The sequence below is a fragment of the Rhyacophila brunnea genome, unplaced genomic scaffold (genome assembly GCF_057557595.1).
Source record: "Rhyacophila brunnea isolate RB1 unplaced genomic scaffold, BYU_Rbru_1.0 scaffold_12, whole genome shotgun sequence".
Lineage (NCBI taxonomy): Eukaryota > Metazoa > Arthropoda > Insecta > Trichoptera > Rhyacophilidae > Rhyacophila > Rhyacophila brunnea.
In genome coordinates, this window is record NW_028232774.1 from 37,864,836 (window position 1) to 37,887,577 (window position 22,742).

A 22,742-nucleotide genomic window follows, 5' to 3' on the forward strand; every position below is an offset into this window, starting at 1 on the left:
GTGATATCTAGTAACATACAAAACACACAAATAAATCAAGAAATTAACACGATTTAAAATAGCTTAGTCAATAAAATGTTATCACGGTAATAAATCCGTGGGAAGGCGTGTGGTTTAATTTTATTACATTACTTATTTACAAATAATAAAATAAAACCGATAAGCATTATCAGTCTGGTGTCTTTTCTATTTGATTTCGTGATCAAAGCTGTTGGAAACCCTGTTTTTTAATGTTCGGGTTTAGTTCAACTGGTAAAATTTAATCTGATTCGGTTCTTTCAAATCGAAAACGAGAGCTAATATACAATACCAACCTATCCACGAATTTATTGATATTATAATATGATAGAAATTGTTTTTTTTATTGATGTTAAGACTTCGTCTTCTTCTTCTTCTTCCACGGCGCTACATCCTGGGGTGGAATTTGGCCTCCTCCAAAACCGGTCTCTCGTCACACTTCTTCAGTTACCGGGTCTTCCTATATGAAGCCAGTCCACTTCTACGGCATCAGCCCATCACCTTCTTGGACGGCTTCTAGGTCTCTTCCATTGGGGTAGCCACTTCGTCATGATTCTTGGCGCTCTAACTTCAGGCATTCTCTCCACATGTCCCGCCCAGTCTTTGGGACTTACAGTATCTTATGATTGTTTGCTGTTCAATCAGCTCTTCCAACTCGTGGTTCATTTTTATTCTGTAGTTCCCATTTTCCAACGTGGGTCCAAAGATTTTGCGGAGTATTTTGCGCTCGAAGACAGCTAATTTGTTTTCCTCGTTTTGAGTTAAGCACCAAGTCTCACAGCCATAAGTGACCACTGGCCTTATAATTGTTTTATAAATTAGAAGTTTACTTCTTCGGCCAAGAATTTTCGACCCCACCAGTCGCTTGCAGGCATGCCAGCACTTATTCCCGGAGATAAGGCGGATTTTTATCTCCTCTGCTGTCTTATTTTGGGTATTTAGGCTGGATCCGAGATACGTGAACTTGTCCACTCCTTCATATGCATGTTGTCCTATGTCTATATTCTGCAGCGGTACCTGATCGCGTGTGCTGACTATATACTTAGTTTTTGACTGGTTTATTTGCAGCCCAGCGTTTTCTGCTTTTATTTTCATAGTGCCACCATGGTCGATCATCCTCTGTTTGGATCTGCTTGTAATTACTATAACGTCAGCATAAGCGCACATATGCGTTGTACTGTTATCTACCCATCCTCTTATATTGGTTTCACGAGCTATCGATTCCACCACAAGGTTAAATACCACAGTTTTACATATATTTAAACATTTTTTAAACATTTAACTATTTTACCATAGTAACATATTTTTAAAAGGTGTATTTATTATTTATATTTAGTATTAATTAGATGTTAAAACTAGGGATTGAAATACCGAAAAAATATATTCCTAATACAGGTATTCATCAAAACATATTATAGAAAAAAAAGGAAGTACCTACTTAATAGTTTGTTGCTTGCTTCCTGTAAAGTGCAAACCGACAAGAACCGTGTTTTATTTGGACATCCATTTTATGTCAGTACTATACCACGCACTATATTGGAGACACTGTCATGGAATGGTTCGGGGTTACAACCGGAGTCAGACAGGGTTGTGTCCTTGCACTGTTTCTCTTCATCATTCTCTTTGACTTCATTCTACGGAAGTCAATACCACCCGACCGAGGCATACCTGTTACCCCCACGGTAAACCTATGCGACCTGGAATACGCCGATGACGCTGTCCTATTCGACAACTCAATCGAGGGCATTCAAGAGACAATCGACAGGTTCCATAACAACTCCTCTCGCGTTGGTTTGAAAATCAACGCGAAGAAAACCAACGTCTTGTGTAATAGAACCTGTCCTGATCCAGATTTGCCTCTGATTAGCGACGGAAAAAACATCGAGAGCGTCGACAGCTTCAAGTACCTGGGGGTACACATCACGGGAGATGGCATTTTGCAGAAAGAGCTCGCTATCCGAATGGGAATGGCTGGAGCAACATTCAACTCGATGCGGAATGTCTGGGACTCACGATTGTACTCGGTCAAAACCAAGTGCCGCCTATTCGACGCTTGCATTTTGACGGTGCTGCTTTACGGTAGCGAATCATGGCACCTTACGAAGGCTCAGAGCAACCGTATACTGAGCTTCGAAAACAGATGTTTGCGACGAATACTGGGTCTGCGGTGGTATGACTTTAGGAGCAAGGAGGAGATAAGAGAACGCACCAAGCAGCCTCGCATCACGCTGAAAGTGAAGAGGCGACGTTGGACCTGGCTCGGCCACGTGCTGCGGATGCCAGAAAAGAACTTCAACTTGGCTTGCCTGTTCTTCAAGCCGACCGGATTCCGGCGCCTAGAAGGCCGCTAAATACAATCTACAGAGTGTATACGGTGGAGCTACGGGATGCTGGTTTGACCTGGAATGAAGCAAGAAGACTGGCGAGCGACAGGGATTCTTGGAGGCGCCGCGTGGTGTCCATATGCTCCAGTTAAGGGGCGGATATGGCAAAAGAAGAAAGACTATACCACCCGAAGAGGTTGGACGGTCTTTAATATACAGCCATATATTTCCGTTACAACATTTCACGGTGAAGTGTAATACGGTGAACTGCATACGTACAAGTTTCCGGACACGAACGACACGAACTGGAGTAAAATTATACATCCAAAAGTTTGTTAAAATATAATATTACCAAAGCACGCGTCTTTTCAGCGTTTGATAGCAGCTCGAAGTAACTACTATTGACTTATTGGTTAATTTTAAAACCTCCATATTAGAAATATGATCAGCTCAGGCAATCTTAATTGTATGTAGGTACATTTAGATAGAGCCACGTCTTGAAAGGCTTCAGCCTTCGTAGATAGTGGCGGTTTTGTAAGTATGTGGGTCATGCGCTGACATTTTTGAGGGACCCCTTGTTAAAATTTGCATATATGCGATAAACCGACATTGCGTGCTATGTATACAGCAATAGTTATGTTTTAATAGACATTAGTATCACAGTCGAAAGCAACAAGATTTTGTAGCTGGATTTAGTTTATTGCGTTATGACAGACCATAAAACACAAGAAACAAAAAGCAAACCCAGTATCCTCAAATGTTACAAATAGTTAATACGTGTTCCATTCACGTGACTAACTTTCATCCATATTATGACACAAACGTAACTCTTGCAAATGACATGTTCTTTGAAACGACGTGTTTAAGTTTGTTCCATATTTCTCCACACTCGAGAAAAAATATTTTTTGCTTTTCTTCCCGGATCTCCCCCCCCCCCCAGAAAAGGAAAAAATACAAATTATTTAGGTAAATGGCAAACTAGTTGTTCTTATTTTTCGTCAGGACCTCATAACTGAGGATCGTAATCAAAATGATTTAACTGTGAAACAGCCTTCTAAGCGGGTTGGCCCTCTCGTTATTTACGACACGTAAAGCCTGTTGTCACTTGAAAATCCGTGGCACTCATAAATTGGTGAAACTATCTCGGGGATCCAATGTTTGATTTAATATCCCCGTGAGGCATTATGTATCTCTGAGTTGCTGATGTAGCCCCCGATATTATATGATTGATAATGTTTTGGAAGGTTGCGTTGTGTTAGTGTGATATGGTGGTTCGGGACACAGTTGAAATAATACACAGTGGGTATTTTCTTGGGTTTTATATTGTAGTTATACAAAGATTAACACAGCACCAATGACTGTCACATTGATTTTTGTTTGTTACGAAAGGTTTACATTATGATTTGAATTTGATTAAATATTGCACGGAGTTACAGCAAACAATCATAAGATACTGTAAGTCCCAAAGACTACGATGGGCGGGACATATGGAGAGAATGCCTGAAGTTAGAGCGCCAAGGATCATAACGAAGTGGCTACCGCAACGGAAGAGACCCAGAGGCCGTCCAAGAAGGAGATGGGCTGACGCCGTAGAAGTGGACTGGCTTCATATGGGAAGACCCGGTAACTGGAGAAGTGTGGCGAGAGACCGGAGTGGGTGGAGAGCGGTTGTGGAGGAGGCCAAATCCCACCCCGGGATGTAGCGCCGTGGAAGAGATTACACGGAGTTGCGCGTGTATATAGACTACATAGTAGGAAGATGATATTATAAAAGCAACTAATTTTGGGACAGTCGAAATGCGACCGTTTTCTGTTTGCGTAGTTGGCTATCATCTATCAATGACCATAGCCAACATGACAGTTTGTAGGTTTGTATACGAATACAAAGCCTCTACAGCACATCTAAAAGGTATATATCGCTAAATTCAAAGCGTGGTGTCTGGATATGACGAATGTACCCGAATGACGAGAATCTATAAGTAGTAGGCGGGGTAAGCGTGGAAATCAGTGGCACGTGCTAGATGTTATTAACCTCGCTTTTAACATCAATAAAAAATTATGATGAATATTTTTTTTTTAAAATCAAACCATTTCAAAACCATTTTTCTGTGTGCGCGCCTGAGTTCCCTAATTGGTATATCATGTCAAGCACTCTACGATCATTCTAAGTATATTATAAAATGAATATGTGTTGCAACATAATAAAATCATATTGCTACAATGATTGTTGGAGTGTTGTTTTAGGATTTTTAAAATACTTAGCTATGTACACTGCACAGTTAGTAGATGTTGTTATCCGGCAATGTGATCAAGACGAGAATCATAATTAATTAAGTCAACTGTGTGATCAGTCCGACGGCACGCGCAGTGTTGTCAGCCGTACAATGCTTATAGTGCATGTACTATAATTTTGCTTCGCGTACTATCTATCAAAAATAAATTTAAATAAAAATAATTACAAGATTAAAATAACTTTTTATATACCTACAACGTTTTTAAATTTTCTGTTGAATCATGTAAACTTGAATTGACTGACTTAAATGATTAAAAAAAATTGTACTTGATAGAAATACAGAATAAATATACTGAAATATCATTTTGACACTTCATATTGATTTTCATAGTGACGCACGTATATATTAATATTAATAATTTAGTTGCTAGGACCCACTTAGCAACCTATAATAGTTTTACTTTTTACGGATTTCTTCCGAAATAACTTTTCATACAAAACAGAATTAACTGAAAATGAAATCAATTCTACTTAAAAATGGCTAAAAGTATTAAAAAATGCATTAGCATCGTGTTCTGATATATTATAAAAGTTTCAAATGTCTAGCTAGTCGGGAAGTTAGTTAAAAATCGATTGCAAGATTTGTACCGGACAAATAAGAATACAAGCTGAGAAAAACGTTGTAATATGTAGGAAATATCAGAAATGACAATGACGTAATCATTTTTGCATGGTATTAGCCGGGCGATTTAAGGGATGCTATTTTTTTTTTAAATATAATAAGTATATTTACCATATATTATACTCTTATAGTTACAGTAATGTATTGTTGTAAATGTATGATTTTTATTATATAATAAATGGTTCGTAAATGTTGATGTATCCTTCTCCAGTCATTGGGCTGCCAGATACTATAATATTTTAATATTTAATTTTCTCGTAGTTTTCCCTATGTACAATTTTGTACAATTATTGCACTGATATCTATAAATACCAGAATTATTTTTAAATTCTATAAGGTCTTTTTTATTAACCAATAATCTACAAATTGAGTTTATATAATAAGCGAGTATTAATTGATTTCGTTGTCCGTGTGTCATTGACCATCGGTGAGTGCGTATTGTGCATGAAGATGTCGAAAGGTGAGATTAGGGTCCCTAAAAAACGACTCAAATAGAATAGTACATAACTTAAGTACGATGGAATTTAAATTCAAATTCCATCAATTACTCTTGATTGATAGTAGTAATATCCAAAAACTTCTATAAATATCATAAAAGTTTCTTTTTGTACCTGTTATTTGCATTTTAACATGAGTCAGCAGAGCGTCAGAAAGATTTTGTTTGCCCAGTACGCCAAAGAGCTTTGTTGAATGAGAAAGAAATCCAACACATATTTTCTTTTTAAACGGATGTACACCCGATCCTCTTTTTGCACGGCTTTTTTTGCACGGTTTCGAAATAACACGGTTTAAAAAAAGTACCGATTATTTTTTATTATCTTTTATTTACACTGATTTTTTTGCTTTAACATGGTTTAAAAAATCTAAAATTAATAAAAATACTTATGTATGTACCTACATAGTTATCAAAAAATTGCACGCCATTTGTTGTCATCCGATGCCACCCAGATATACATACGTATATACATGGCGACACTAGTTAGTCACTTCGGGTTCGATACGAGAGACGCGCCGTGTGCTTCAGCGTCAGCATCATTAAATATTTCCAGTGATGAGAGTGATTTTTCGCCAGAGAAAAACAGCAGTAAACGGGCACGTTTATTATCAAATAACGAGACTGAATGAATATATTTCTCTATGCCAAATTTATTTTAAATCAAAAACTATGTATTTTTATATAGATATACATATTTTAATGTATAAATAATAAATAAATTCGATTTATTTAAAACTTAAAACTAAAAGAATAAAAATATGTATGTATGTACATATTATATCAAAAAATTGCGTTGCAATGGACCGCACGCCACTGGTGCATACTATGTTGTCACCGGATGCCGCCTAGACATACATACGTACATACATGGCGCTACTAGTCAGTCACTCCTGGTTCGATACGAGAGACGCGCCGCGTTCTTCGGCGTCAGCGTCATTAAATATTTCCAGCGATGAGTGATTTTTTGCCAGTAAAATACAGCAGTAAACGGGCACGTTCATTGTCACGTAGCGACACTGAATGAATATATTTCTCTATGCTAAATTTAATTTAAATCGAAGATTATGTATTTTTATGTATAAATAAAAAATAAATTCGATTTATTTTTGAGTTCAAGACTTTCGTATTTTGAGTTGATTTTAAGTAATGGAACCTATCTACAATTTTTGTATGGGCACCTTATCTTTTTTTCCACGGTTTTGTTTTGCACAGCGATCTTTGAAACGTATCCCCTGTGCAAAAAGAGGATCGGGTGTACTATAATTTTGATTTAAATGAAGACAACACTATGCGCCCATCATGATTTAGTAAGATTTAGTTTAACTAGAATAATACACGTACATATTACAACCTATAAGAATACCAATATGGTATCACATCTTAGATCTTAACCTTTTATACTAGTACATATTTTTAATTATTTAAATACCAAAAATGAATTGTATTCCATTAAATTCCTTTAATATAGATCAGTAAAAAAACATTTAAGTAATAAAAAAAGTATGTTTAAACACAGTGATATTAACGACACAGAGTTTAATATTACTGTAATTTATGTGAAAAATAATAAAAATTAATGATAATATTATCACAGTATATGTTTTACTAGCTACTGTAAATAACTCTTTCAGTGAAGAATGTCCTTGGAAGACGCACAGTGCAACAGTGCCACAAAAGAAAATGTTATTCTTAAAAAAAATAACAATGAAACTGTTATTAAACAATACATAGCATCTATTATATGTAAGTATATTATTTTAAAATTTATGTCTATATGTAATATTTGTCTTTTACTTGTGAAACTGGGTTAGAATCAAATGGAATTTTCACCACAGTGGTGAATTCTATCTTAAGGGATGTAGTGCTGTGTGGTGGTCGTATATAATATCGTCTCTGTTCCGGCAGAACACACTAACTGGAGAATACTAGTTTTGAGTAATTTGACTTTGAAGTTGTTAAAATGTTTGAAATAGTCTATCATGTGAGTTTATTAAGTAATCGTAAAAAGGATGACTATAATTATTACTGTTTATTTATTAAGAAGGTTTCCAGACGGTAAAGTTTGAAATAAGGAACATTTTGGTATGACTAACTCAATATGTCATTTTTTCGAATTAGTGTCTTCTGCCAGAACAGTGACGATATATTGTATGGCTGTTTTATATATTATTATCATCTGAAGGTCTAGAGGATATCAATATTTGGCCACGTATTTTTTTCGACTTATACGTGGTGTAAATGAGAACTCTGTCATTTTTGGTGGTATTGACTTGTGTGTCCCTGATAACTGTCTTATAAATCTGGAGCATCAGTTGTTTGTTCTCCCGAGGAGCAGAACTAACCTACGATTGGTAATGCCAATTGGGAGGGCAATAACTCTGTTTAACCAAATCGCTTCGAATGTTGATATAGTCTACCTATGTGATGATGAGTATAGGTGGACGTTGTTTTATAAATTCCTAAAATAGGGTCCACTCAGCTCAATCGGTGTACTTCCTTGTATTATAATACTTATGTTTTTGTGATACTGCATAATAATATTTATTTCTTCTTAACACTGTTTCTTTGTTTTTAAATGTCATGTTGTGAACGACTTAAATTTATAATTTGTAATGATAATATTGAAATTCAACTTTGAATTTTTATAATAAAAAATTGTTTGAAAATGAAACGTAATTTTACATGTCTGAAAATATCAAACGCTATTATAAAATAAAAGTGCTATTATAAAATGATGTTTTGGAATAAAAATTATTCTTATCACTAATTTTTTAGTATTTTTAAAAGAGAAAAAATGCACGTTCACATAATAATAAATAAAACTGTTATAAAAGTATAAATCAAGGCAATTACGGAACGTAAAATGTTGCAATTTCTCCAAAATCATGATTTGATTACATACTTCTTTGAATAATTATTTACCAATAATTATATTTGACAATAATCAGCTAAATTCAATGAAAATTGAAAATATAATGCGTGTGTTGACACAATAAAATTTTTAAAATGTGCTAAATCCCGGACATCTGAAATACGTTCCAAATATGGTTTTATTATCAAGTTTAGCATGACAATACTGTTTTATTGTATTAATATATTTTATGTGGTCATTAAAATATTTATTTCTAAGATGAGAAAAAACTAAATATCACTATATGACACGTTTTCCCCATTAAATGTACAGATTATCCAGGCGCTAGCAAAAAGTCGACCTTCACACAGCATTTCGGTCCTGAAACGCATGATTGTTTTTGTTTCCATTCAGCTACGTATCAATATACGGAAGTGAGGAATGAAAATCTGTTTCTGCTCAATTTTAATAATTAAAGGTTTACTTCTAATAAGAAAAATTGAATTGGTTCAGCTACGCGTATTAAAAAAATGGTTCTTGTCGGTTTAAGTGAAGCCAGCGGCAAACAAAATTTGAAAATAACCGATAGGTATACTGGATTATTTATTAGGTTCGGTTAGGTTAGGTCTTCATTCTTAAATTCATGAATTTTGCCAAAATCGGCTATAAAAATTAGCGCTGTTTCTGCCTGGCTTCCAGTAAACCGACTTGTAAAAAATCTAATATACTTACCTTCTTGTATCTACCTAGTTAGAGTATATAGTTGTATGTGATTTATGGATATTTTATTTTGATTTCAAAACTCAGAAACTATGTCTAGGTATTTTGTATTTTTCCCAATATTTTTACCATATGAATTATATATATTAAACTAGATGCGTATAAAATGTAAATCATTACATACGTTGAACATTATATACATACTATATTATACTAACTATTTTTCTTTAAATATCTGTTTCGATTATGACTGTACTTCAACCAAAAATAAAAAGAAGGAAGTCACATATTCAATATTTTGCAGGAGACCAGTTTTAACATAGTAAATTATTATAATCTAATTAAAATCCTCACTTTTTTTGCTATAGCTTAAAGAAAAAAAATACTTAAATTGAACATCCACTCTTTCAACTCTAAAGTATAATAATTGGACTACCGTTATTTTAGAAGTAATTATTTTGAAGATCATGTGACATTGGACTCCCAAATGAGAACGTGAATACACATTTAAATCTAGATACTTAACTTAAAAATGTGACTTCCGCACTTTTAGCTCCAAGGTACAGTATAATAATAATTATATAACAATTACAAGATAAGAACTTTTTATATACAACGTTTTTAAAGTTTCTGTTGAATCATATAAACTTGACTTGACTAGCTTAAACGATCAAAAAAATTTGTACTTGATAGAAATAATACTGAAATGTCATTTTGACATTCATATTGATTTCCATAGTAACGCACGTATATATTAATAATTTAGTTGCTAGGACCCAATAGCAACCAATAATAGTGGATTGGATTACGGATTTCTTCCAAAATAACTTTTCATACAAAACAGAGTTAACTGAAAACGAATTCAATTCTACTTAATGATGGCTAAAAGTATTAAAAAATGCATTGGCATCGTGTTCTGATATATTATAAAAGGTTCAAATGTTTAGCTAGTCGGGAAGTTAGTTAAAAATCGATTGAAAGATTTGTACCGGATAAACAACCAACGGACAAAAAAATACGACCTAATAAAACGTTGTAATAAAATAAAAAATAATGTAAGCTTTAGAATCTCAAAGTCGTCGATGACGGTTACAATTTCGAAATATTGATCTTCTCAGGTACCTAAAAATTCCTGTTCTATTTTCAGCTGTGAATCTGATATGTACGTACGTCATGGAAAGAGGTCAAAGTCAGTCAAGACTTTATAATATAATATATATACTGGGTGGAAAAAGCGTAACCCTAACCGATATTAATCTGACTTCTAGGTAGTATCCTAGCTTATATGGATGGTGCCGCAATAGCCTGGACCTCTAGCGCACTACCACAATTGGAGACCGGGGATGAAGGCGGATGGGTTGGAGGCGCATTTTGCTTAGGAGCTCTCGTCTCATCTCCGTTCTTCGGAATAATTGCTGATTCCAGAGGCCGTAAGGCTGCAGGATGCACTGTAGCATTATGCTTTTTGGTGAGTCAAATATTAAGTTATTAAATTAAAAAAGAATGTTCCAAACTAGGGATTGCAATACATGTAGGTATTTTAAAACCGGTATTTCAGTATTTTTCGATATCGAAATACCAGTTTTGAAAATCAGACAATACCGATATATTCGTTGTCTAGGACAATTTGGCGCCGGGACAACTGGACGCCATGCAATTCGAAAATAAATAGACGTTAGGTACGTATACTTAGATAATTTAAAAAAATATATTTAATATTAATATTTATATATAGATTATAATATTATGATTTAATTGTTGGAGAGAATTTGAATATGCACACTTAAATAATGATTTAATCGTGCATATGTTTAAGTTCCAACGAAAAAAAAGTTTTTCTACTTTTATATAAAGCCTTAGGCATGGTAATTCTCAATCCGCAATAAAAAAAAACATTATGTTAGAAGTAAAATGAATTAAAACTACTAAGTAGTAGATAGAAACTGATTAAAATTCCTCGTTTACGTTCTGTATACGTGTCTACGACAGTGCGGCGTCAAATTGTCCTGGCGTCCAGTTGTCTCATTGCCTATATTTGGTACCTATTGAAAGTGGAAACAAAATGTATTAACAAACATAAAAGGTTTAATAGGACTATAGAATTTTGTCGGATTACGCGATGTCTAGTTTCTTTCTATTTTTTCCATTGTGTGTGTGGATCATCAACGCATCTGAGCAGTGGCGTAACTAGGGTCGGTGTCATGCGGTTCGGTAAATTTACACCCCCCCCCCCCCCCCCCACAAACACACACATACCATTTTTCATTAGGTTACAAAAATATGACTTAAAATGTTATGAATAAAATGTCATTTGCGTGCTCGCTTTAGTCGCACTTGAAAGAGAAATCGCATACGCGCTCACCTTACAGGAAACACTGCTTATAATATAAATTTATTGAAAGATCATTCGTAGACGAAGGTGCCAATCATTCAACTAAGTGCCTACCTACTAAGTATTTGTAAACTTTAACATCTCTGCCATATCGTCGCTATAGGATTGGTATGTCGAATATCCTTTTTTATCGAAATCGACCTTTTAATGCAGAATATTTTTTTGTATCTAAATGGACCAGAACCATCCTTTTCTTTAAATTACTTTGTAATGGTAATGAATACATCATTCGTAGGCTGTAAAAATAACAATTTAAATATCTCAATGTATTTAAAAATAGGATTATGAAATTTGTTTTTCGTCTCCCGAACATTTGGTCTATTCGACAAAGCAATCCTACAGCGACGATATCTCACTTTTACCTATTTTTTCTATGAAATATTAATATTTTAAAGAGATTTTTATATCTATAGTTATTGGTAGATACTTCTATTTTTTTCTATATTTCATTAATACCGGTATTCAATAGGAGATACCGAAATACCGGTATTGATATTTTCATTCGGTATTGCAATCCTTATTCCAAACCGATTAATAAAATTATACACGAGATTTGAGAATTCTTGAAGATTCTATTATTGAAACTACAGCATTATGAAAAACTTGAAAAGCTGTTGATGCATCCATGATTGTTAATCTATCTTCCCTGTATGAGTAATAAAAAGTCATTTTTTTTTGTTTTTTCATTATTTTAGATAAACTGGATATTAATACTGTCAAGCAGAGAGATCGGTTTCGTGTTAACGGCTCGGGTGTTTGCAGGCGCAGGGGCTTCTGGAGCAATCACAGTTCCATATTTGTACAATACTGAAGTCGCCACACCCAGATTACGAGCAGTATTAGGTAAGCAGATTTTGTAAAACATGTACGTGTAAACAAGCCGGCTCTCACATCAAAACTCGTCTCGTGTGCCGAACGAACCTTTCGAAAACTGAGATCCAGTGTTGCTTGTGAAGACCGCGCACATCTGCCTAGCGACAGTCGCGCGTAGCCTTCGAAACGTATAGATATTTGAATGCGGTGATCGCGAGCCGGTATAGGAATGACCAATTTGTAGGTGTTCGTACGTGACTTTGACTCTTCGACTCAGAGCCCGAGAAGGATGCAACTTGTCGATTTGCAACAACAGATGTTTTTTTCAAGCGAAACAGTCGCATTCGACTAATCTGCGGAGCTCCGCTTGGCAACGTGTGTTTTGTTGTTTGTGTTGAATAACGATGACGTCACATAGACGTATTCTATACGTTTTAAGCGTGACGAGTTTTGATGTGAGAGCCGGCTAAAGCTGTCCGCCGACATAACCACAAGACGTTGTGTCTTCTCCCTCTATACCCCGCGCAGATGTCCTCCACCAGCTGGCTTTTAGCCGGCTCGCACATGTAACTAAATAGTTGCTAGTTACATTTAGTTTGAAAAAAACAGCTGATGTTACATGCAACAATTTTCCCGTACACTCCCGAGATTTTTCACTTCGTCATTCATTTTGGCTTCCCGTGTGACGTCACTGTCCCGGCACCCATTTGCGTACGGAAGAAAGTTGTATGTTGCGCCCAATTTTTATTTATGACTATATTCCCTGTCGATACTATGTTTAATATGCGACTGGGCTTATATTTTTTATGTCAGAAACGTAGAGGCGAGCGGTAGGTCTTGTGGTTTGTCTCGGCGGGCAGTTTAAGGCGATACCTCTACCTACCAGAGGCACCTAGCGGAAAAATACTTATTATTAAAAAATATGTATCTGAAAACATTAAATAGAAACATATTTAGATAATTAAAAAAAACACAAGTTAAGTCTTTTTCCCACTTTATTTCCTTATTCTTTTAATTACAAGATAAATTTAGATAATAATTCGGCATCTACAGCTTACATCCTTTTGACAATGTTATATTATGTGATTGTTCAAAATTACTAACCTTGTACGAAAAATCAATGACATGGTTATTAATAATTTAAAAAATAATTATCCAATAAACCTATTTTTTTTAATCTGAGGGTTAAGTCCTTTTGCCTTTCCACAGTCGAATATAATGATATATTTTCTTAATATTATAAATAATTAATCTATTTTACATTAAATCAAAATGAAACTTTTCAGGAGGGATGTTGGCGCTATTCTACGCGTTAGGTATCCTAATCGCCTATGCCCTGGGCCCGTCTCTGTCATATGATGCAGTCGCTTGGATTTATGTTGGGTTATGTTTGTTATTTTTCCCACTCTGGTGGACCATGCCAGAGTCACCAGCCCAACTCATTCTGAAAGATAAACCAAAGGTACCAACGTTTCCATAAATTAAGCTCCACGATAAAATAGTTAGTAGCATAGATGATATGCATAGTTATAATGGAACAACTTAACCTTGAAATTTTTAACAATAGTTAAATTGGGTAAATTTAACTATTGTAATCGTCATTATATCTGCTCTTAGATTAAGCATATTCCATCGTTTTCTGTCGCTCGGTGTCGCTCTAACTTCGTCATATTCTGTTTAAACTATCGCACTTCAAACATAATACCTCGTTTACACGTGCATGGATTTACTGTTGACTGTAAGTGTTATCGCGGGCACAACAAGAAAATGTATGGGTAAACATATTGTATTATCCTGCAGTTACAAGCTTGCATGCATGAATCAAAAAAGAAAAGCTTCTGAATTTTCATGTGAAGGATTTTTTCGATCTGCATCTGCGCAGTAGATCAATAGTGACGAACCTGCCGGCAAAAAAACGAACTATGAACGAATTTTTAGGTTGACCGATTTTCACTGCCAGCCAAATAGTACAAAATAGCACCATTAAATGATAACATCGCGTCTCGCTCACTCTTAAAGAATGAGATTGGTGAGACAGTCAGCACTTTTACGTATAAATAAACAGTTACGTATAAATAAATACTCACTATTCTTGCCAGTAAATCCATGCACGTGTATAGGCGCTATTATATATGTGATTTATTTATAGCATAGCTTCCGTCTCTAAAACCGCAGGTGTTTCCAACTATCGTAAATAAGTTAGACAGTAGAAAGAAAATGCGACATTTTCCTAAAATTGAAAAAACATGTCTAGAAACCTAATTCTTAATAATAATTTACAATGTTTTAACGAGAAAAAAAATTATAATAATTATTATAAGTCGAAAAAAAATGTCGCTGTCTACAATACGGCCATTTTATTATAATAATATGTTAAAAAGACTTAGTAGCTTTGACATGACTCTGATGTGCTTTTTCATATAAAAGTATATATTTTGTTGCGCCGAATGTGTGAAATTGCGTATTACATAAAATCAGCAAAATTTTGCTTATTTCATGAAAAATTGCAAGCCAGTTGCCTTATTCATGAATCAGGCAAAATATCTGCCGAGTGCGTGAATTCGGCAGTAATTTTTCTGCCTATTTCATGCATTGGGAAAATTAGATAGAAGCGCTACGATGGTGTTTTTTGCAACTAAACCAAATGTGTCAAATGCTCATGCATTGGTAAAAATAGATGGTCGCGCTCCGGTGGTGTATTTTGCAACTAATCAAACTAACCAAATGTGTCAAACGTCATTGATTATATAAAAATATACCAATCAATAACTACAATGACGTTCATATCCATTTACTATGCGCAAAAAATATCTAGAACTATAATAATATGATAACGGAAGAATTTTATTAAAAGGTATTTTCGCGATTTGATTCGTGCTTGGGTCTCAGGCAATGGTCGATGGTTTGTTTGTGATCGTTTGTTGACACTTGTTAGTTAACCTCAAAATGGACATTCAGTTGAATTTAGAATTACAAAACCTAACCTAACCTAATAATAATAATATTATTTTATGTCCCATTATAACTAATAAAATCATCCGTATTAAATTTACTTTTTCTACTGTCATGTTGACAGTTTAAGAATTCCATACCCTGGCGAATTCACGCACTCGGCAGGTAATTTACCTAATTCATGAATAAGGCAACGGGCTTGACTATTACATGAATAAGGCGAAATTTTGCACATTTCACGTAATAGTCAATTTCGCACATTCGGCGTAACATATAATAATATATAACATAGAGTTTCCATAATTAATATTATCGAAAAAATAACTTTATAACTTCATTGTGTCTTCAGTGGAGAATATATCAGTATACAAATTCATATCCTGTTATCGACTATAATACTTAAGCAACAGTGATAACATAATAATCATTATAAGTGTCTGTCAAATATGATGAGAATAAACTGTCTTTGTTTAATATTAAGGAAGCATTGAAGGTTTTGACTTGGTTGCGAGGATCTTCGCAGGTAGCTGAGGAAGCACTGGAACACTTGATTCTCCAGCAAGCTGGATCAGTCAAAACTGCGTCTCTCCGTTCTTTTTGTAAGTTTTTTTTAGCTGAGGTTACTTGTTGAAAAGTTAATCTTCATAAACTAGTATTTCGAAATATTTATGTATGTAATGCCGACGGTCATACAGGGTTATAAAATTATTACTATAAAATAATATACCTACTGAACTTTTCTCTCATTAAGTTGATTATATCACGACCTATAGACGTACAGTTTTCTTAGAACCACATATCGTCCAGATCAAAATCATCTAATTTATGCAATCATGTTCCTGTAGCGTTCTCCATTGACGGTAACAGCATTGTCATTTTTGTTTTTAAAAAAATACGGTCCAATTACACCTCTAGACTATAACCTACAACAAACTGTTAATTTTTGTGGATTTAAAGGTGTTTCAAGAATAGCATTTGGGTTTACATTACTTCAAATGCGACAATTGAGCGTAGTTATACGCAAAGCAGCCATTCCACACCAACCTCAATCAGAGATGCACTTTTAAATAAAGTGTGTTTCTTTAAATCCACAAAGCCTTTGGATGTATACCTACTGTTAGCCAACTCTTTATTTTTGTAAGAAAAATCTTTATTTTTGTAACTATTTTCTTTAATTTACTAAGTTAACGTTTTAAGTTAAGGTTTTAAGTTACTTAAATATTATGGGAATTTCAAAGTTCTGAAAATAATTCGAAATACTTGTAAATTATAAATTAATATTTAGCTGCCTGGCACTAGTTTTATATGAAAAATCTATATATTAAATTATATATATAATAAAATGAAAAATTTTATTGAGAAAATAGTGTTTATTAATTGAATGTAGAAAAACACACCTTACACAATTATGATTTTAATAATTAGGTACATAATATTATCATATGGTTGCTTTATGCAGATCCAAAATGGCATATTTTTTAAAACGAATTTATATGACAGCAGCTTGGTTGCTTTATGCAGATCAAAAAAGTCATATTCTGTAATTTGTAAAATCTTTAAAACGCATTTATATGAATTTTTTGTATGACAGCAGCTTGGCTGATTTGTACAGAACGTAAAACAAACGTATGAGATTATAGATATCACAATAACTCTTTTTTTTCAAAATTTTGGCTTGGCTGCTTTGTGTATAACTACGTTCAATTGTGCTTATTTACAAACTCATTTAACCAAAAATGAGCTTCATCGATGAAGATGATTTTTTCATGAAATATTGGGCTTGTTTCAAGTAGCTCTAAAACCCAATCAGCAAAATTTCGACACATCAAATAATCATTCAGTTTATGATCTTGCGATCTTAACTATATTTTGCAAATCTTTATTGGGTACCTATATTCAATATAGTGTCATAAGATTGTCTAAGTTCTTGAAAACGATGTGTAATTTATCATTCTGGATTTTTATCCACAATTAAGTGGAATTTCCACAGTATTAATATCGACTGACGAATGTTTCTAGCGATAAAACTTTGTAAATAACTACTAATATTTTTAATAATAGACACATAATACTTAGAAAGCAACAAAATCGTAGAGGTAACAGATTTTCTAGCTAAAGTCTTCATACGAGGGATGTCCATAAGTTAAAATACCTCAGCAAAAAAACGGTGTCTGTTTTTTTCTAACAATTTAAATATACTCCACTGATCCTGAATCGACGTCAATCTTTAAAAAAATCATTAATTGTTACCGCCTCTTTGACTACCTTAACTCAAAATATTGACAGATTTTACTGATATTTTGATATAGGTACATAATTTGGAATACCTCAGAAATATAACTATTTCAAAAAAAACTTAAAAGAAAATATGGTGCCCAATAAAGGTTCAAATAGACTATATGACGATCGGGGACATATATGCTAAGAGCGTTTTAGTGTTTATGATCAAATCTATGCCATTCCGACATTTATACATACATATTGTATGACAGCTATGACATCGTATTTACACTCTGTGACACCCTGTGACACAGGACGCTAACATAAGAAACGGGGTTTTCGACATATATATGACCGATCGTCATAGAGTGTATTTGAAGCATAAGACTCGAACCTGTGTCCGTCGGATATTGACAAATATACTAGTTCTATCGGGTACCATATTTTTCTAGATCTATCTAATATATATATATATATTTCTGAGGGCTTTCTAGATTAAAATAATAATAATAAAAAAACGTTTTAAGAATTATATTTTGATATATAAATAATATGTAGGTATATATTATTAAAATAGAATCAAATTATATTCCTATTCCTCTTCTATCTCAGTCAAAGACCGAGCAGCAATGAAGGCGTTCTGGATATGCGCAGTGATGGCGTCAGTCCAGTCGTTTTGCGGGCTCCTCGCAGTCCACGCATACGCGGAGACCATCTTCAGCCGTGCCGGTGGAGTATTTTCTCCATTGGCCGGCACCATGATTTACGGAAGTCTAATGGTTATAGGCGCACTGGTTCCACAAGCTTTTGGGGACAGAGCACCACGGAAGGTATTCAAAAGTATTTATCTTCATTTAGATAAGCGCGAAATGGAAGGTATTTCAGTGGGTGCGACAAAGAATGAAAGTATCTAACATACATAAATCCAAAGCTTGTACAATTTCTGTGTTCAGTCAGAGTATGGACTTAATAGGTCGAGCATTGAACCATATGATCTTATTAACATCGGACATCGTCAAGAAAAACAAACTTTAGGCCGGGAATATACGGGCATATTCGTGTTGCTGCTGCCGGCAGTGGCAACTCGGAGATCCCCAATTTTTCATACAAAACTCATAACACATGCACACACAGCAACTCACTGTTGCCGACCTCGGCAGCTGCAGTCGACGCGATGCCCGGAACCGCCGAGTTGCGGCAGTTAATTTGTCGCCGCGTCAAAAATACACTCGGCCCGGTGTAGCAACTCAGCCCCTCCCACCTCTCTCACCACCTGGCGCCTAGTCATGCGCACCGTCATTCCAGTCCAAGTTTTTGCCAAATATGGACGACAATAATTTTTACACGGACGCTTTTATAAGTGACATAAAAAACTATGAGTGCATTTGGAATCTAAAATGTGAATCATATAGTGAAAGTAGTAGTTCGTAAACTCCAGCTCCCGCTGACACATTTGCTGCCAAGTACGGCAGCATAAGTTGTTGTAGTCGGCTGCTCGTTTGCTGCCAGCAGGAGCAACACGAAGTTGCCCGTATATTCCCGGCCTTACTTGAACCTCGTCATAATATATAATTATAATTATCAGGCGGTATAACCGAGCGGTAACGTGTGGACTTAGTAGGTTAAGCAAGTGGCTAACATCCATTTCTAGTAAAAACGAAAAGTCTGTTAATACAACTTATATATAATATGTATAAAAAAAATATGTCTAAAACGATCAGGAATGATGCTAGAATTATTATTAGTAAACTTTTGGTTTATTGCAAAGAAGAAGAGGAGCCGCATCTAAAATAAAAGCCGATAAAGTATTTAAATATGCTTCTGGCACGCGTTGCCGCCATGACAGAACCATCACTAGAAGTTTTCTCCATGCGACTACAGCGAATTCCTGTTACCGCCGATTTTTTGTTGTCGGACAATCCCAATACTACTTATTTGTAAAATAGTATCTTAAAACGTTACGCGATGTTTATAATATATTTAATTATTTTACCATTATTTTTGTATTCAGGTTCTGCTAGCATCCTCGACTTTAGTCATGGCTTTGGCAATGGGAGCAATGGGTGCTCAGCTGGTCTTCCCTTCTGAAACTTCACCGGTTCCACCGATAGCCCTTGGAGTGAGCGTCTTCTGTTTCAGCATAGGACTTGGCTCGATTCTTTTCGTCATCATGTCAGAAATATTTACAGACGAGGTATTAATCTTATCTAATATGCTTTGCTGACTTTACTGGCCTTAGCAATTGAAGCCTCCCCCTCATGGTCTATTTTACATTTGGGCATTTTGAGATAATCAAATAAAACTATTTTGTTGAGAAGAACTTATTTATAATTAAAAGGCTTTTCCTGAATTCCTTAATCACTTATTTTTATTCCACTACCAATTTTCCATGTGAATTTTCTCTGTAAAGTCTTTTTGCATGCGTAGGGTTAACAAAAACTCTCCTGTCATCCTCCATTTTGACAGATACATAGATCATTATTGTAGGCAGGCCAATATAACGGATCAAAAGAAATGACTTAATGTTGCTAGATCAAAAAAACAAAATATGCCAAAACAGAGGCAATGCGTATTTAGTTAAAAACTGCCAGAATGTAACATAGATAATTATTGAGGGGAGGCTTCGATTGTTAAACTTTTGCTTTTTTTAATAAATTGTTTACTCTTTAGAACAGAGGCGTCGGTTCAGCACTATTGGTGATGATAATCTGGACCACAGACTTCATTCTTCTGCTATTCTTCGCAAAAGCCGTTGAGGTAAGACTTTTGTTTATTACATAAATAAAAAATTTATGGGCCTGAACTATTTGACACCACATATAAATATTTTACACAGAACTAGGTAGGTACTATCTTACTATACCAGTGGCGAAGGCTCCATACCAGTCGATGATTTAAAGACTACCTTCTAAGCAAAATATAGATCTTCAAGTAGTTTATTATTTTAAATTAACATAAATAAAGAAATTTGTAAGAAATTGAGTCATCTATCGTCAGAATTTATAACATCGTTTAGTTTAATTAAGTTTAGTATAAAAAATAAGTGACTAGCGTCATCCGTTCTCAAGTAAACTAGCGAATTAATGGAGAAATAATCCCATGTCTATTTTATATGGCCCGTTAATTACCTGACGTCAGACATATCTGGAAATTTGTATGGAGTTTATTATAAACGATAGGCAAACAGCCTAAATTCTGTATCGATGTGTTTATTGTCGATGACTGCCGCTTTAAGGGTCCACATGCACTCCGTAGGTCAAAATGAAGATTTTATGCTATTTTCAGTGCATAAGCCTCGACATTCATTAAACGTTGTAGATAATCTATTTATATATTATTTTTGAAGCCTTATTATCCTTTATATATTTTATTTTAAATATTTGACGACTGCATAAAGTATTTTTATTACATAAAATAGTACTCTTTTAAACCTATCGATCTAATGTTTTAGAATATAGTCATATTTCAGTACACCCATGTCCAGTAGTGTTAAAAAATTTTAGATTTAATAATTTTTGAACACATTTATAAAACCATTAGTAAAATTGTTTACTTTTCAAATAATATAAATATTTACGATAAAAAAAAATATATATAATCTTTGTGATCCCGAATTTGACAAGAATTAGGCATTTTATTTTTCAAAAAATGGGCACGATTAACACATTTGAAGGTAAATTCTAAAGGTACTGATTATAAGCTATGTTTTTGACCATTCAAATGTCATAAAAACATCCTACGAATAATGATTGTTTTATGATAATTATTGACCTAAGCATAAGGTACTCGTAGTATTTTTTTGAAATACGCCATTTCTATTGGCATTTCCCAGTGGTTAAGCTACAACATACTGCCGTAGCCATAAATTGACAAACGATAACTGGAGTAGGGAGTAAAATCATGTTAACGCGTGTGTTTAAACATGTACCGAACCAAAAAAAACCATAGAAACTTGTCTAGATGAATCTGTTTGTATTACAATAATCACTTGAAGTTTGATAAATATGTTTTGATTTATATTTGACATTGGATTTTTAAAATTGTATCGATAATATAATGCATGACAGAGCTCTTTCTTAATTCACAGGCATTCGGAGATCACATCGTCTTCTTCTTCTTTGCCGCTGTATGTTTGTTTGGGTCTGTTTTCTGCATGATCTTCTTACCGGAAACGAGGGGCCGCTCGCCACAGGAAGTTGTAGCCATCTTGTTGGGAAAGAAGGAAGTCAACAAAATGGACGATATTTTTACATTAGAGTCTTCTGCAGTAGCTAATCCGTGATATTAAAAGAAATCTAGTTATTGAATTCATCTGTAGGTTCTTTCAATAAACAAAATAATATAACTCTATCGCTTAATTTTTTTCATTAAAAATTGTTGTTTATTTCCTCCTCTTCCATTTTCCCTTAATATAATATAACTTGTATAATAAGCAAAAACGGATTGGCAACCCGAGATTGGTTCGGAAAATTTTCTAATTAATTAGAAAAAATCGGCTCAATCGCCCTATTAATCAAATTGTATACGCCTCCTTAGCAGTCAAGACCTTAACCTAGGTCTGAGACTGCGTATGGTACGTTGTTATGTTCTCTCAATTCTTTTCTATGGTATGGAAGTATGGACGCTAAACCAAGAGATGTCACGGAGACTTGAAGCTTTCAAGATGTGGCTGTAAAGACGCATCCTCAAAATTCCTTTTACTGACCGGGTGACAAATGTTGAAGTTCTCAATCGAATGGGGAAGGACTGGAAAGTTCTGCGTAGTATCAAAACCAGGAAACTACAGTACCTCGGCCACATTATGAGAGGACAAAAGTACAGCATTCCCTAACTTATCATTCAAGGAAAGATCAATGGTAAGCGTATAATAGGACGGCGCCGCATTTCGTGGCTTAAGAACCTCTGTGATTCGTACGAGTGCAGCTCCACCGAACTGTTCCGAGTAGCAGACGACAAATCTAATATCGCCTTGATGGTGGCCGACCGCCGCTAGGGAATGGCACAATAAGAAGATTATACTTATACGTCTTACTTAATTTTA

General features: G+C 34.6%; 1 protein-coding gene across 8 annotated transcripts; it reads left to right on the forward strand.

The window, feature by feature from the left end:
• The first annotated feature begins 4,617 nt into the window (after positions 1-4,617).
• On the forward strand, positions 4,618-22,070 carry LOC147078138 (solute carrier family 2, facilitated glucose transporter member 6-like). 8 transcript variants are annotated; one of them, XM_085940208.1, is made up of 10 exons: positions 4,618-4,741; positions 7,385-7,496; positions 10,593-10,792; positions 12,412-12,559; positions 13,816-13,991; positions 15,963-16,080; positions 18,314-18,531; positions 19,713-19,895; positions 20,372-20,458; positions 21,789-22,070. In XM_085940208.1, the coding sequence occupies exons 2-10, from the start codon at positions 7,391-7,393 to the stop codon at positions 21,981-21,983; spliced, it is 1,431 nt and encodes a 476-aa protein (XP_085796334.1). In that variant the 5' UTR covers positions 4,618-4,741; positions 7,385-7,390; the 3' UTR covers positions 21,984-22,070. The 8 variants fall into 8 exon arrangements, with proteins under 8 accessions (XP_085796334.1, XP_085796330.1, XP_085796329.1 ...); XM_085940204.1 differs by having other exon boundaries at positions 4,637-4,741; positions 7,348-7,496; XM_085940203.1 differs by having other exon boundaries at positions 4,659-4,741; positions 7,222-7,496.
• The last annotated feature ends 672 nt before the right edge of the window (positions 22,071-22,742 follow it).

Bases quoted from the DNA above. Each gene is read 5' to 3' on its own strand.
- LOC147078138 (XM_085940208.1), top strand. From the start codon at position 7,391: ATGTCCTTGGAAGACGCACAGTGCAACAGTGCCACAAAAGAAAATGTT. The intron at 7,497-10,592 runs GTAAGTATATTA...TCTGACTTCTAG, and splicing joins ATACATAGCATCTATTATAT to GTAGTATCCTAGCTTATATG. The intron at 12,560-13,815 runs GTAAGCAGATTT...GAAACTTTTCAG, and splicing joins CAGATTACGAGCAGTATTAG to GAGGGATGTTGGCGCTATTC.